At 28.5% G+C, this 17,222-nt stretch overlaps 2 protein-coding genes across 4 annotated transcripts; both read left to right on the top strand.

The window, feature by feature from the left end:
* Positions 1-32: 32 nt before the first annotated feature.
* On the top strand, positions 33-6,593 carry LOC111031176 (small glutamine-rich tetratricopeptide repeat-containing protein alpha). 2 transcript variants are annotated; one of them, XM_022311008.1, is made up of 7 exons: positions 33-357; positions 1,206-1,418; positions 1,688-1,806; positions 2,848-2,997; positions 5,288-5,569; positions 5,661-5,726; positions 5,919-6,581. In XM_022311008.1, exons 2-7 carry the CDS (start codon positions 1,206-1,208, stop codon positions 6,055-6,057), a joined length of 969 nt encoding a protein of 322 aa, XP_022166700.1. In that variant the 5' UTR covers positions 33-357; the 3' UTR covers positions 6,058-6,581. The 2 variants fall into 2 exon arrangements, with proteins under 2 accessions (XP_022166700.1, XP_022166701.1); XM_022311009.1 differs by lacking the exon at positions 33-357 and adding an exon at positions 387-489 and having other exon boundaries at positions 5,919-6,593.
* Positions 6,594-6,716: 123 nt separating this feature from the next.
* LOC111031175 (sodium channel protein Nach-like) lies at positions 6,717-16,270 on the top strand. Of its 2 annotated transcripts, XM_022311006.1 has the most exons (10): positions 6,829-6,923; positions 7,002-7,205; positions 7,580-7,739; positions 8,433-8,575; positions 9,652-9,808; positions 10,786-11,080; positions 13,541-13,594; positions 14,217-14,352; positions 15,312-15,433; positions 15,894-16,270. In XM_022311006.1, the coding sequence occupies exons 1-10, from the start codon at positions 6,829-6,831 to the stop codon at positions 16,034-16,036; spliced, it is 1,509 nt and encodes a 502-aa protein (XP_022166698.1). In that variant the 3' UTR covers positions 16,037-16,270. The 2 variants fall into 2 exon arrangements, with proteins under 2 accessions (XP_022166699.1, XP_022166698.1); XM_022311007.1 differs by lacking the exon at positions 13,541-13,594 and having other exon boundaries at positions 6,717-6,923.
* The last annotated feature ends 952 nt before the right edge of the window (positions 16,271-17,222 follow it).

Below are 17,222 nucleotides of genomic sequence, written 5' to 3'. Positions count from 1 at the left end.
CCGACGACTACCTCGGATCGAGTTGGTCGCGGTTATACGTGGTCGAACTACGTTTGTCGATCACTGCACAAGTATTATTATTATTATTGTGCCCAATCAAATACGTCACTGAGCATAGCAAATAACCAACTCGTTATCATAGCAAAAGCATCGAGATATTACTACTCTTCATTTATTCCGGATTTGCGAGTCATAGAGCTTAGCCATTTTGTTATTTCCATTGTTATGTTACATGTCAACAATAATACAATTCTAATATAATATTTATAACAACGTACGACATCTTAAGAGTCAAACAACACTACCTCTTGTGGTGTTCGTTCAGTAAAAAAGATTTCGAGTAATCCATCGTTCAAGGTATGTTGAATTGAATTTTAAATAAGATTCATATGCCTTGTGAATGACAGCCATTATGTTAATTGTAAAGTTTGCTGTTTTGCATCTACGTCATAACCTCAGTAACTTCGCAATGAAATATAAGTAATTCAGGTATCCTTTATCATATATTTAAACCGTGTTGTCAATATAGCTATCCGAAATTGTTGATCCGATTTAGTCTAGAAGTTATAACCTTTGAAGTTTCTAGATTTATTTCGTTGTTTTAAGTCATAGGCCTATTATTACGAAGATTTTAAATGCCCCAGATCTCCACATGTCTTCACATGATGTGTGATGTACATCAGACAGAAAAATAATCTAGATTGTATTTGCGCACTACTTTAATGCATAATGAGAAAACTTACATTTTAGATAAACAAGTGACTTATCAGATGTTAGGCTGGTAGACGTTCTGAGTAATGCACAATACTGACGTTAATTAAATTGCCCATTGTTTTACTGATGTCTTTCAATGGTTAACAGAACCTATACCTAAATTGGTGTCGTGAAATTAATTGAAGAAATATAAGTTATTTATGATCTTTATTAACTTGATTCATAGTACCTAAATAAGTTTCAAAATGTATAACTAAATATTTAAATGTACATTTGAGTGTAGTGTAATAATATTAAAATGATGAAATATATTTATTAATCAAGTTCTAATATACAGTAAATATTTACAATGCCATAGATACATACTTGGTTCATTAAATTAAAAAAATATAAGCATATGGTAGTATAAATAGTTACTAAATGTAATGTTCATATATAATGTAGCATCTACCTAGGTATTTATTTGTATCATTTATGTTAATTTTTACTAGATGGAAGACAAAAAGAAATTGGCCTTGCTTATTGTGAACCATTTGAAAAGTCAATTAAGTCATGGTAACTTCAATGATGAATCATTGGAAAGTATGGAAGTAGCAGTTCAGTGCATCGAGTCAGCATATAATTTAAGCCCAACTGAATCTGATCGTGTTGACGCTAAGTTAGAAAGCATTGTGAAAGAATATTATCAAGTTAGAGAACAAAAGGTAAATAAGTAATAAGCATTATTATTATATATGAGATAAAATCAACATGCCGATTAATTGAAACATTTTCTTGCATTCAATTCATCACCACAATAGTATCTATATAATACCCAGTATTTAGATGAAAGTTTTATTTTGTTGATTATCGTAGGTATTAATTATATTAATTTGAATATTTTATTATTTTTATCAACTTTAATTTGTATTAGGTACCTATTTATATTTAATTTTTCATGTATGTTGATTGAAACAATGTTACTTTAATTTAGCCAAACATAAAGTCAGAAATAAGTCAAGCTCAAAAAGAAGAAGCTGAAAACCAAAAGAAATTTGGAAATGAGTTCATGAAAACTCAAAATAATGACAAAGCTATTGAAGCTTACACTAAGTATGTTATAATTAAAATTTAGAACTATTCAACTCCATGATTAATGCTTTAAAATGTTAAGTTTTTTATTAATAAGAAAAATGTTGAAACTTGAAATTATGATATTTATAAAAAAAAACCTGTAAAAAACATTGTTCATTTTTAATGATCTTATAGACACTTTTATGTACTATCTAATATATAACTATATACATTTTGTTTTAATTCAAGTTTTATTATAGTACATGCTTAACTTAATAATGAAATATAATTTACAAAATAAATTATCATTGAAATATTCTCATTACTGACCAATTCAAAAATGTCACTAAATAAACATTTTTTTTTTTATTTAATATATTAAAATGTCTCAGCATACAAGATGCTATTACAAGTATAAACATTATATAATTTTACAAAATATTATGTTGTGTTAGTTGAGTCGAATGGTAATTGATTATGTATAGATATTTTTAAATAATATAATGGGAAAAGGAAATGAGATAAGATATTATATAAGTTAATTAATTTTAGTATGGATTGTCTGGACGATAAGATTATGGAGTGCTATTAGCTGTGAGTGCATTTAGGACTGATGAAAGTAGGGAGATAAGGGGGCTAATTAGTTAGTTTAAATTTGATATTAATCTTGAGAGAGCGTCGGTGGTTTTGAGTTCCGAGTGTAGGTTTTGATGAGTTTTGGTGGCTTCAGCGTAGGATTTGGTTTTTTGATAGTTGTTAGTGTTGGTGTTGTTGGAATCAGGAATCTTGGCTGGTAATATAATATAATATTATGTATTAATTTATAAATATTGTTAAACTTTTTACTGTCAAAACTAATTAGATGTATACCAAGTTTACATAAATTAAAACTTTTATATTTGTAATTTTAATTTAAAAAATAAGAATTCATGACTTGTTAGCTGTTATGCAAATACAAGTATACTATTTAAAATAACAATTGTTGTGTATAATGTATAGTAAACCTTATATTTACCCATACAAATTTTAACACACATTTCTAATTATTTGCAATTTTGTTAATATTAATTTTAATTTCAGAGCGATCAAATTAAATCCACTCAATCCAATTTATTATTGCAACAGAGCTGCTGCCTTTAATGCTATCGGCAAGTACGTTAATGCAATTGAAGATTGCCAGAAGGCAATTGAACTTGACTCGTCATATTGCAAGGCATACTGTCGTTTAGGGTAATTATAATTATTTTAGTTTCTAATAATTAATTTTGGTTTATAAATAACATTTAGTAGAAATTAATGATTATGACAAAATATTAGAAACCACATCAAATTTTTTATTTTACTACAGTAGAAACCGTTTATAATGACACCGGTTGTAGTGACATATTTGGTGTAATGACCTTAGATTAAATGTCCCGGCAAAACTCCGATATTGCTGTACTAATTTGTATCGGTTATTATGACGTCTGTATAATGACTATACGGATGTTATGAAGGTTATTTTTGGTTATATTGGAAAAATATTTTATCTATAATGACTTTACTTTTAAATGAATATGTTAACTTTGATAATGATGTGCCAACTTTAGAACCATTAAGTGATCAAGAACATATTTCTTCATTGATTAATCAACCCGAAGAACCTGAGGAAGACGATAATAGTGATGAAGCTGATATTCCCGATGAAGATTTATCCATTAATGCAGCAAAAACGTTAGCGAATTATATGGCTCTGAATAACGTAAATCCAAAAATAAATGTTGATAAACTAGAAAAAACAATAGAGCGTGATTTTTATACTAACAAAGTTCAATCTAAAATTACAGATTTCTTTAAATAATAATTGAGCTAATTATTTTAAATATGTATGTACATAATTAAATGTTTTTATCTTTACTTTTTTCTATATAATACATTGGATAAATAAATAATAATAATAATATGTACTTATTGAAGTTACAATTTTTTTTCGTCATTTTGGTTATAATGACAATCGGTTAATATGACCTATTTTCTTTGGTCCCTTGAACGTTATAATGATAAACGGTTTCTACTGTATTTATATTGTTTTACATGTACCTAATATTATTAATAACACTTATACTTGTTAGGTTAATATTAAGGTAGTTAAATGCAATGGAAATTGGTGTCTGTTATTGTGTATCAACTGGAGAATCCATGGTTATTTATACTTAAAAATGCTATTTCACCTATTTGAAAAAATGTATCTCATGATTACATGTGTTATGTTATACTTTTTAGTTATAAAATGCTTTTTATAACATGTCAGTTTTATTTATAAGCTGGTAACTTAACCTTATTTTTGCTATTTTCACTTGTGCATAATACAGAATAATTAATAAATATAGGGCCAAAAATGAATAATTTTGATACTAACATTGTTTGATGACTGCTTACTCTGAATAGTTATTAAAATGTATAATTTGTTATTTATCACGGTAAATTGTAATAAAGAAAAGCGATATGACGACTATAGTAAATATGGTACTAACTACTATTATAATTAATAGTAAAATTTAAATAACCATTTAGATTTTTAATTTAGTATAATTTCAACTTTAAAAAAATGAATATTCATACACATAAAATTTTAATTGTTAAAATATTTATTTAAATTCATAGTAGAGATATATCATAAGGTTTCTGGTCATTACGTTTAATTGTATTACAGTAGTCATTTGATAATTCGAAATTCAGGGGACCGAGTTAAAAATTTGATTTATAGAGGTTTTCAATTTACCGAGTGTTCAAATAATCGAGGGAAAAAAATTAATTTGAATTAAAGAAAGGTGAAAAATTGAATGTATGTATTACGTTTATTTTGACATTTACTGATAAATAAAATTATGTTTTAAAATTATAAATTGATATTTATTTATTTATTTATTATACATATTATTAAAGAAATCTCTTATTCTTTTTTTTGTTGAGAAAAAATATTGGCCACAATCTGGTCTATAGCGTTGTGTAACTTACTGATAGCATTGAAAATAGTATGCACCTTTTTTTCGTTCATTTTTTAATGATACAATTAAAGTTTAGATTAGGTAGGTTAGAGACAATAACATTTATAAACTAAGATCATATTTAACCATCATCATTATTAGTTTCATTACGTGTACGTTAAATAGATTGACATAATCTTTATCCACATGAACTTACATATAATTGCGTTTAAAGAAATTCGAATTATAGAGATTCGTGGAAATAAAATTTGAATTCTACCAACAGACATTTTGAATTTTAGAGGGGACTGGAATACATGTATTTTTTCTAATTATAGAGGTTTTCTCAGGGGACTTAGCTTTTAGTTCGATTTATGGAGTTTTTCAAATTATCGAGTGACTACTGTATTTATTAAATACTTATTAAATGTGAAGAGTATCATGAGATATCAGAGTATAACTTATCATGTAATATTAAAATTGCTATGTAATTTTTTTTTTTTTTTGTTAAAAAATTAATCCTTTTATATGTATTTTGTGTTTCATTTTAATAGATTAGCTTTTTCATATCTGAAAGATTATCACAAAGCAGTGTCTTGCTACAAAAAAGCATGTGAATTAGATCCTGATAACCAGGGTTATCAACGGAACTATCAGCTTACATTGAATAACTTGCAAACCGTTTCCGGATCACCATTTCCACCACCACCATTTGGAGTACCATTTCCACCACCTCCACCACCAGCACAAATGTTACACGACCCTATCACAGCAACTCCAAATTTAATGGAAACCGCAGCACGTATCATGACTGATAATCCAGAAGTTTCATCAGTGTATGCAATCATTTTTTACTAGATTTATTTATATTATTAGCCAAATGACGATATTTAAAAATTGAAAACTATTAATATGCATTTTTTTTAGGTTAAACAACATTTTGGGAGATGTAACTAGTACTGGCAGTGATGGACTAGATAGATTGATGCAAGTGTGAGTATATTTTTAATTATTAATAATAAATGTGTATGCTTATTTTTACGATAATAGTGTATGTGTTGTACAAATATTTGGATTGAAATTATATTTTAAATATTAATGATAAATATATTTAAGTATATTTAAGTTATTGTATATTTAAGTTTTTAAAATGTATGTATTTATAATAATTATTTTGTTTTGTAGTGGACAAACTATTGTTACTCGACTACAAACTGCCAATCCCGATCTGTTAGATGGATTACGAATGCAATTTCAGAACGCTCAAAACGAAGGACAACCGCCACCACACAATGGATACCATGATGATGAACCTCAACATTAGTCTAACAAAATATAAGCCTTAATATCTCAAATATTTTCCTTATTCATAAACATTGATATCTATATAATTATTGATTACCTTTATAAAATTAATTAATTTAATCGGTGTTGTTAATAATCATTAGTAACTTAGAACTTGCCAAGTATATGTGCGGTTGGTGAATCAGGAGGTAATATTTGTTGTTGAGATATTTAAAATTAGAGTCACATATTTTCATACTACCACTTTGTTTCTTATCTCAAACCTTTAAATTCAATTAATATTGACTAGTCTTCTTTAATTTACAATAAAGTTATATTATATTTAATATATTCATGCACTTTTAGTGTGTGAACATTTCCTAAAAATACCAATCTAGGTGAAATCACCAACCATACATTTGTCTGGTAACGACAATAGTTCTTTGAAGTGCAGTATAAATTAAATTCTGCAATATTGGCCATTGTTTTCATAGTTAATGCAATCTAAATATGATTAAAAATTATGTTTGCATACTCTTTTTATATACATATTACAATATATAATCGTTTTTTTTTTCAATAGTGCCCTTTTCTTTGAATTATAAACTGTTTTCATTCCTTATCAAAATATGTCATCTTTCCCTACACCCCTTTAATAAATATTTAATTATTGATATGCCACATTTATATTTTGTTTGAACCCCAGTAACATTTAACACTTGTCTAGTGTCTAATGTTTATAATCCATTTTTAAATTCAGCTAAAATAATGTATAATATTATATAACAACGTTACAATATTGTAATGTATCATGACTCTAAAATCTATTTGGGTTGACTACTGTGAAAACGGTTCAATACATGGGTTGAGGCATGTTATCCAGAAAGACGAGAAACCACTTAATAGGTATCATACTGATGTGACTGATTTAATATTTAACTAATATTTGTGAGGGTTTAAAATTATTTAAAATTGTACATACAGATTTATGTGGATACTGTTGTTGATTGTCGCCAGCATAGCTATAGTGGTTTTGGTTTCGGCGTCTTGGGAGAAATATTCTTACTCTTCAATGGAAATTGCTGTTGATGACCCTCGTTATCCACTCACCAAGATTGATTTTCCTGCAGTTACTATTTGTCCCATCAGCAAAATCATATATTCAAAGGCTCTCAAATTAGTGCTCAAGTATATACAATTAATTTAGTTTGATTTTTCTAGAAATATGTAAAATAGAAATTATGTTTATCAAATTAAGGTGGATAATAGTTTATTTCAGCTGTTCAAATAAAACTGTAAATCAGGATTGTAGAAAAACTTTATATCAAAATCATTTAAATAGATGAAATTGTAAAGTGTATCTATTGGTTTGGAAAAAAAGGAGTCTCTAGTATAGTCTTATTTCTTCATATATCTAAAAATATCTTGATCATATCTGAATGATTATGGGTATGATTATAATATTAAGTTTAAAACATTTATCGCTTAACTCATATTTTAGTACTGCTACAGGACTACTAAATAATTTGATAAAATAGGTAGTTTATTTTATTTGTTTTCAGTAAACACCCCAGCGATTCTGACTTGAGAACTAGGTGGACAAATTCGTTGATGATACTTGCAAGGATACAATTCCCGCATAACACAAATCTATACTATATGCTCCAAAATGCATCTCTGGTCAATATACCCCTGGATGATATATCTGATATCATGTTAAAAGTAAAAAATGCTAAGTATAAAAGTTAATAATATGCATAATATATTTTGGTATGCAATTTTATATCATTGAATTCCAGTTTAAAACGTCCGTAACCTTGACTTCCTTCTCCAGTGTCAATATTCTGAAAATTAATTACAAAATGTTGCAAATTGATATTGACAAAATATCAAAAATAACAATACAATTATCGTGTGTTTGTGTAACCAGCTACTCCCCCGTGACCGATATCACTATGTATACTGATTACCAAGTGGTGACGACAAAAAATATCTTAAAATATAAATCATATTTTCCTCTCCGAATTTTTTTTTATCGTTCACCCTTGAGGGGGTAGGTAAAAAACGAACATAGTTTAAAGATACTACTTGGATACTTCTGTCGTGTTCTTTTCGTATACAAGTGACTATGTGAGTCTCAATAATGTTGGAACATTTCGCACAGGCTCAGAAAAACGATTATAAATTACATTTTACTCTTTTATGATTTGATTATGATATTATGATCCTTCATACATTTTCTTAAATCGTGACTAGTTGAAGCTTTGCCCTGCCCCCCCCCCTCTTAATCACTCAAACTTCTAGTAGTAGATAATGAAGGCGCATACAGTGATTCTCATCGTCTTTTAAGTTTAATTTTTAATTTTTTGATTTGTGCGTTCTAACACATTGAAAAAAATGTATTACAACATATAGTTGGCACCATCCATAGATGACATATTCATAAAATGCTTTTGGAGAGGCGTAACGTACAAATGCAAAGATATCCTGCGGTTTCAACGTACCGAAGAAGGGTTTTGTTATTCATTCAACAGCCAAACTGCTGAGAGGAGTACAAGGTAGGTACCACTAGGTACCTAAATTATACAATATGCAGGCTACAAGTTACAATTAAAGGCGGTGCACTGTAAGTTATACATACATATTGGTAATTATTAACTTCATAATAGGCAACTTTGTTCACTCCCAATCTCTTGGAGGCCTTTTTTCTCGATGTATTAAATGATTTACAACTTCTTTATAATTATTATTATCATCATGATCATCATAATTACATCGTCGCCGTTGTCATATTCCCTAGCAGCTACTTTTTTTAAAATTATTGTTATGTGAATTTTTTCTCTTATAGCCATTACAACACAACAATAAACAACAATAAATAAAGCTAATATAGCTACGCAAAGTCTTTATTATTATTATTGGTATTAAAAGTCAAGAGCACTCTAGCTAGTGAATTTTTTGTGTATAGATGATTCAAGAGTGTATAACCATCAAAATTAGTGACGAGTTGTGCTATCACCGAAATTCAAAGTTGTCTCATAAATCTGAGATTTGTCCATAAGTTCACATTTCTTCTTTAGTGATACTGGTAGTTTGTACTGCTGTTTTTGGTTTGGTCATTTTTTTCAATGAATTTTCCAGATATTGGGATTGGGTGCCATGATTGTGCTAACTACTAAGTATAAGTCCTCCAGCACCCATAGTGGGTTGTGTAAGAGGCTGTCATGGTCGTCTAGTTATGTCACTCATCGGTCCTATCAGTCTTTCACCTTATCGTTTAAGCTTTAAAGTAGGTATGTCACAATTTATTGTATTTATACACTTGTGGAAATTTCACCAGACCGACTCGACCACAGTTCTATCGTCTTTATCAATGAGTTGTATAATACTATTTCCCTAATGTTCAGTGAATTCCATTCCTCTGCGTCGTCAACGTACGTTTAAGGTTGCCTATCCACGCCAAGTCAAGTCTATATGTAGAAATATCAAGCGTGTGATTGTCTACCCAGATATTAATAGGTGCTAATCTTGGAACAATTAAATCACCAATTAATGACATTGATAATATCAACGGACAACGATTAGTCCTTTTTGTATTCCATCGTTTGCTCACAAACAATAACAATTATTATAGTAACGAAAGTAATTTTAATCCACCGTTTGTTGGGTCGGATGGAGTACTCATTCCACTTCGAAACAACGCCGCAGGCAAAGAGACCGGACTAAAATTAATCATGAGCAACATGAGCCACGAATTTTTTCCCACTGACAATCGCAGGAGAGGCTTTTACGTAAGTTGGAATACGTGTATTCTATATTTGAGTACCTTCATGACACAGAATATTCAATTTATATTTGGTTATAAATGTTGTATGAAATAATTAAGACATTATATTTTTCTTGAACAATTAATCACTTTTGACCTACTATGTAAAATATAAATAATACCATTTAGCTCGATGGTAAACTATCACAATTTAATATTTAAAATAAACAGTAGAAGGTTGGCACAACATTGAAAAAACTGCCTAATGCACAATATAAAAACAATTGTCCGGTGGCTCAATATAGGTATAAGTTATAGCATATAACAAACAATTTGGTCTATAATAGAATAATACTTTTTTCCACCTCGTGGCGTAGTATAATATATAAAAAACAATGGCTTATAAGTTATAATAGGCACTTATAGGCCGGTAAAACAATTGCACAAATCTATAGAGTGATTTTTTAAGCATACTATCCCTATTTTTATGTTTAAATTAAACATAAATTCAAATTCTGATTTTTGGAACTTTTAAATATAGGTACCAGTGCCGCGTTGAAAGTTTGAATTGAAAAATGTTTCAAACTAAACCTAAATTTTGATTAAATCTTGTTGTATTTTATTTAGTAAAGAAGTTATCTGATATCTGTGTCAGTATTATCCTTACTTCTTATATAGTTCTATTCAATATTCATAATAATAGCAAATCATCCCTTAAATTTGTACCTATACGTACAAATAACATATTTTATTCATTAAAAATGACATACTTTTCATAAAACAATAATGTTCGTTAGGTGAGTGAATATTATAATCTACGCCATAAACATATTAATGGTAACAAGCTAAACAACCGTTTCCCCTAAATAAGTTCTGTATTTGCGCAATTATTTTGTGCGCGCTTTACCTTAGTAATATTGGTAGTTGTAAGTTGACTTTTAAACAGGGCCGGAATAATGAAGGTGTATAAAGAGCTTTCTTCACTGTAATTTTTCCGAACAGGTGATGGTACACCCTCCAGATGGCTTTCCAGACGTGGCGACCGCCTACAAGATTCACGCCGTACGCGATCGCATCACTCTGATATCGGTGAGCGCGGCCCAAGTAGAAGCAGACGAATCGCTCGACCGTCTTGACAGTTGGAACAGCCAGTGTTACTTGTACAAAGCAAAGGCGAAGAATCTCAGCTCATTGCTTCACAAGAGCAGCAATGAGGACACGTGTTTCATCAAGTGTAGGATGAGGGCCATCTACAAGGCGTGCAACTGCACACAGTACTTTTTCAAATTGTTCAAAGGTGTGGCGAGTCGTTACAATTTTTAAAGTTAAAATCATAAAAACATATCTATATATACAGTCTACAGACGCACCACTCCTATTAATTTATTTTTTAAACCTATACAGTCTATAGCTGAGTCCCAAGAATACTGAATTATCTTAAGTTTAAATACAGTAAAAATGATATTACATAAGTGTATTAAGTAAGACAATGAACATTTTAATTATTAATCGTTATATAATATTCCTAATTCCTATATCATATCATATTAATGTTTTAAACTGGACAAATCTTTACACACTTATCAAGGTTATAGAACAGTTTAAACAAGTAGTTACTGCTAGGTTATTTAATACATGCTTGTTAATAATTTTTATAAAAATTTAAATTTTACATTCGTATAGTGTATTTAATATGCACTCAAATGTCGAGTTTTTTCCTGTCAGTCATCAGCATTTGTGGTAGTAAAAATACTCCGGTCTTTTGACATAAGCATCTTTTCTGGAAGAAAAGTGAATCTAGTTTTTACTTTTGAAAGATCAAAATTGAAAATTCTCAGTAGTGTTATAAAGCGTCTTAGCTTTGATAAAGAAAAAAAGATTTACACGAAACCAATCTATGAAAAAATATATTTAATTTTTTTGGTGTAACTCAATTACCCAAGAACTAATAACCGTTAACACATGAATTTTACACCAAATATATTAGCATAAAATATTAGCATTTTTAATTTATGTTAATATTTTCAAAATATTTTGACCATTTTTAAGCTAATTATGGCCTTAAGAAATTGTTCATATTTTGTAAATTTTTTTTTAAATTAATCTTGATAAAAACTTTATCACTAAGTAAAATAGCTTGAATATATAATCCAAGGTTCCTTATAAGTTTCATTAATGAAAGTTCAAAAATATTGAAGATAGGTACTAGGTAAGCACTACTATTTTTTATATGCGTTTAGAGTTAAAATGTTGACAAAATTCATCAAAATCTCGATAAATTTCAAATTATTTTTCTGTCGAAATTCTATAAAATTTTTATTTTCTATAGATGACATTAGACATTTTAATAGAAGATGCCCTACAATTTTTTTACCTTTAATAAAAAAAATATTACAGGAAAGTAAAGTTAATTTTTTATGAAAGTTTGAGTTTAACATTTTTACAATATTTGATTTTCACCTGTAAATTGACGGATTGTCATCTATCGGTTTTATGATGTATAGCTGTAACTCAAAAACAAAAATCAAACTAGTTTGATTCTTATTGAGCTTTTTATAGCCATGAGAAAATATTCAAATTTTGTAAATTATTTTATCGATGGATTATTTTCAGATAGAACTTAACTAAAGTTTATCTTTTCATAACTAACATTTAAAATGTTAATTGAATGTTCCCTAAAAGTCTATTTAACTTTAACGAAAAAAAAGATTACTAAAGCGTAACGTCCGTTAGCAGAAGTAGAATATTTGTAATGAGGGTCATAATTATAAATATTAATGTGAAACTTCTTTACAGAGTTTAAGAAAAAACCCGTTCGGTGGCCATTATAGTCGGTTACCACGACGCGAGAGGTGGCGTCATAGTTATGCCGCATTGGTTTATCCAAAATTTAAAGATTCAAAACTATTATACCGTTTTAGATAAAAAGTTATATCAATTAATTCCTTAAGATATTGATGGTGTTTATAGTTATATTAATAACTGTTATAGAAGTAATCCTATACCAAAGTAGCTAAAATGGTAGACATGAATTTTTTTCAGCTCACAAAAAAGAAGATTTTTTTGTTCATTTATTGGGCTGCCATCGAGGGTACACTATATGACTTGGTATTATATTATAATTTTCTGTAATATATTATATCATACATTTTTTTACAAATGTATACTTATAAAAAAAAAACAAACCTTTAACATGGTATTTCCGGGCGTTACAGTTATTAAAGTATAAAATAAAATACATATTCCTTTACAGTTTAATATTTGTATTAATTTGATATTACATAGTTTGAGGGAGCTGGGGGCGGGGTGTCAAAACCCCCTAATACCATCATTGGATACGTAACTCGTTCGTATATACCCCTAAACTCGGGTAAATCGTAAGTTACGCGGTAATCGTATTCAGATCTGATTTAAAAAAATAGCATGATACAATGTCTAAATATAAATAACTGAAAATTAAGCAACCAACAACAAATATACACTGAAAATGTATTAAAATAAAAAAAATAGAATTAGTTTATACTTTTCAATGTCTTGATTGCCGATTACGACCGCCTTCCGTCCCTTACGCTTATAGTTTATACGAACGCCCCTACAGAGCCCCGGTTGCGGAGAGATACTATCTATTTTAGGCGTTTTTATTAAAAAAATCTAAAATAATACCTAGTATAAAACGTATTAAAGACCTTAGCCTACTTATTAGTTACTTGTTATGTAAATTAATAATTAATATTTGTATGGTTGACGTTTTGTATAGGTCTCGGAAGCCATTGTGGAATCGAACACATACCTTGTTTGATTGCGAACGATAGTAAGTGCATGAATCTTACGACATTATCAAGTATCAACTTTTAATAACTATAGGTTTATTGTATGGACTTGATCATGTTACAACCCAATCTATTTTAATCAAACGATTAAGACATTAATTCTAAAGGCTTAAGTCCAAATGCATAACGATAACTTACCTAGGTTTATATGAAGTTTCACTGGTAATATGATATGGGAAATACATGTTAATAAGTCAAGTCACTTTTGGATATTATAAAATATGTATTATATTAAGCAATGCATTGTCAATAAAATAAACATGTGATTTTGCATTTAAAAAATAAAATACTTATATCTAAACTTATTGTTTAGTATTTTTTCCTGATAATGTAATAAACATTGAATTTATTTGTCGATTATATTTTATATATTTAGTTCCATAGAAAATATTTAGGTACCTAAAAATTACGTTATAAATTACAGTATACTGTAAGTACTTAGTATAGGTACTTATGATGAAATTCAATACAATAATCACAATCTATTATTATCAAAACCTATACCTATTTGAATATTTGATAATAATTACTAAAAATGTAATATCAATATAATATTATAATCTATAATGGCACACTACAGTAACGATATTGTTCATTATTTAGTACTTCAACGCAACCCCAAAACCACGGAAGATGAACCAGGGTTTCCCGAATGGAGCGTACCATTTTCCATGAATTGCAGTTGTAGACCGCCTTGTTCGTTTATTACGTATACAACCGAGCTCCGGTATGAAATTAGGTAATACCTATCATCGATGTGCTTTAATATTTAATTATTATTAATAATTCATAATAATTTAGGTGATATGTTATAAGTTATAAGCATTTACACACCTTAGACACCTTAGTATGTACGCACGTTTGAATATTATCCACAATGATTATTGCATAGTAAATATTTTGTGTAGGTAAATAATAAAATACCTATATATGTTTAAAAATAAATTAAATTGCCCAATACAATATACGTAGATATCTACCTATAATAATTATTATTTTGGGGAGACTAACAAAAAAATTAATAGTGAGCTCAAATAAACATTGTTCAGTGTATATATATACACTATACAGTATAGTATACGGTAAGTAAATACAGTGAAAAAACATAACCTATATAGAAAAATATGCATTTTAAGATTTATAAGAACCTCATGCTATATAAAAAGGTCATAAGTGTACTAAAAAGTAATTTTGGTTGGATTCAAAGGTCTAATTACGTTTTGTTATATTAATACGTACTATCTATATAATAATGAAAAACATGGTTCATATTAATATAATATCATAACATTGTGACGGAAACTATGATATATTCCCTACGGCGAAAGTTTTATTATACGATATTAGGTGTAATTATTACAACCATAAAACATTTTAATATTTTACTAAAAATCATTTTAGTCTTAAGAGCAGAAGTGTATTAAGGAATTGCTTAAGGGAGAGAATAAGAAGTTTAAGTAAGTTAAAGTTCCAGATACTTTATTACCTCATAACTAAACATCGTGTTAATATTCTCACTGAAAAATCAGACCTTCATATTTTACTATTATGGGTGTTGTATGCCATTTCACTCTCCATAGCCCCTGCAAGTCCACATTACCTAAACTATGTATTTCATTATGCGTGGACCCGGTATATCACTAAATAAAACTCTCTTATACAGACGTAAATCTAAACAATATAACTTAATTTTTTTAGACAATTAATTAATGAAGAACCGTCGTCCTCGAGATACAACGTATTCCTAGAAGTAAATTACAGAGAACTGTATGCTACAAGCTATCGTCGGTCCATGAGATATACCACTCAAGATTTGTTGGGTATGTATTCTAGTAGGTAAACTATAATAGATACCGTAATATTTTTAATTTTTTTTTGTGCTAAGAAATCACATCTTAAATAGTTTCAGAACTATTTGATGCATTCTCCTTACGCTTTTGGAGAACTATAAAGTTGACAATTTCAAAAGAGGTTTTTACTTATTCCTTACAGTTAATACTAAACCATTTAAATCTCCTATCTTTAAAGAAATGAAGATAAAATAAAGTCTGAGTAAATTCGTCTGTAAATATTCCGATATTTGATTGGTATAAAATGTGGAATACATAATATATAAGTTCAAGAATCATGTATAATAATTTTGAAATAAACATAAACGTCTGGTACTTTTTAAAATTAAATTTAGCACTAAAAGTTTTTAACTAATTGTGTTAGACTGAAGTTTCGTAATCAGTATTTCGTATATGACATTATAATAACAAACATTTTTATGTTCAACAGTGTCGTTTGGTGGAGTAGCCAGTCTGTTTCTGGGTTGCAGCCTAGTCAGTATAGTGGAAATCCTTTACGTCATCTACAAGTCAGCCTTGGTGTTTGCGAAAAAACTCTACAACAACTACCAGTTAAACAATGACCCAGCTTGACGAGATGCAACTGTTCCATACAAGCGATCTTAATTATTAAGACTTGAAATTATACGCACTAAAAAATAACCATCTATATGCACCAAAGATTTGCAAATATGCTCGTAAAAGATATGTTTTAAGAAACAATCATGATTTTGGTTTTAAATTAATATAAATTGGAACTTACACAGTGTGAATCGTTTAATTGTACAATATATAGACTATAGAGACATAAAGCGCATTTTATTTATATTGTCCAGTTTTCTGATTTATTTTATTTTTAATAAACGGGTAAGGACCCTTTAGAAGATTTTGATAATAGTACAGTGTAATTAATAAGTTATAATTCGAAACTTACAAATAGACAATAGTAGTGAATACTTAATATGATACATATACATTTTCATCAAAAAAAAAAAAATAAGAAACAAATGTTGAAACTAGAACAATTAAAATACAGTTACAAGACAAAATAACAAAAAAGAAAAACATGATACAGAGAAGATACAAATAAAAAGAAGAAATTAATTGATCAAATTAAAAATTAATTTACAGCAGAACTTAATGCTATATAAACATTATATTTGAAAACTGCGTGACATAAAAAAAATGTCGATTTTATTAGCAACACTTTTAGCCAGAGTAAGTACTCTGGGAAAAAATGCGGAACTATAGTTGGTGGTATGAGATGGGACTACGAATAGATTTTGTGACCTCGTACATTTTAAAGTAAAAAGGTATAGAGTATAGACGTTATAGTTGTGTATAATATATACAATATGATAATTGATAATATTATGCTGGTCTATACTTGAAGACTATAATACAATACAATATTATGAATTATAGTGCGCTTGCATCGGCCAGTCCCTTACGTTGTTCGTAATCGTACATATAAATTAGAAACTAGGAAGACACTTTCACTCTTTATGTGATTTACTTAAAATAAAAATAGATAAACTTTTTTTAAACTGAGTTAAGTTAATTTTTTTTTCTATATTAACTTTTAACTTATCGAGTTAAGTTTATAATTTGTTAACAGTTAACTTTTAACTTATCGATCTTGAGTTAATTATTTTCATTAACTTGCCCACCTTTGCCATTCAGTAAGTTATATAAAAACATCAAGTCTGCGACACTCTTCTGATTTCATATAGAGGCACACCCAGATGGATTAACTGAAATTGATATGAGTCTCGGTCAA

Source organism: Myzus persicae, unplaced genomic scaffold (assembly GCF_001856785.1).
Source record: "Myzus persicae strain clone G006 unplaced genomic scaffold, MPER_G0061.0, whole genome shotgun sequence".
NCBI classification, from domain to species: Eukaryota; Metazoa; Arthropoda; class Insecta; order Hemiptera; family Aphididae; genus Myzus; species Myzus persicae.
This window is presented reverse-complemented; position numbering and strand designations above follow the sequence as displayed.

What these genes read in the sequence shown, in the direction of transcription:
- LOC111031176 (XM_022311009.1), top strand. Translation starts at nt 1,206, where the DNA reads ATGGAAGACAAAAAGAAATTGGCCTTGCTTATTGTGAACCATTTGAAA. An exon ending in ATCAAGTTAGAGAACAAAAG is followed by an intron (nt 1,419 to 1,687) that starts GTAAATAAGTAA and finishes ACTTTAATTTAG; the next exon opens with CCAAACATAAAGTCAGAAAT. An exon ending in AAGGCATACTGTCGTTTAGG is followed by an intron (nt 2,998 to 5,287) that starts GTAATTATAATT and finishes TCATTTTAATAG; the next exon opens with ATTAGCTTTTTCATATCTGA.
- LOC111031175 (XM_022311006.1), top strand. Translation starts at nt 6,829, where the DNA reads ATGACTCTAAAATCTATTTGGGTTGACTACTGTGAAAACGGTTCAATA. An exon ending in TTGTTTGATTGCGAACGATA is followed by an intron (nt 13,595 to 14,216) that starts GTAAGTGCATGA and finishes TTCATTATTTAG; the next exon opens with TACTTCAACGCAACCCCAAA. An exon ending in TACCACTCAAGATTTGTTGG is followed by an intron (nt 15,434 to 15,893) that starts GTATGTATTCTA and finishes TATGTTCAACAG; the next exon opens with TGTCGTTTGGTGGAGTAGCC.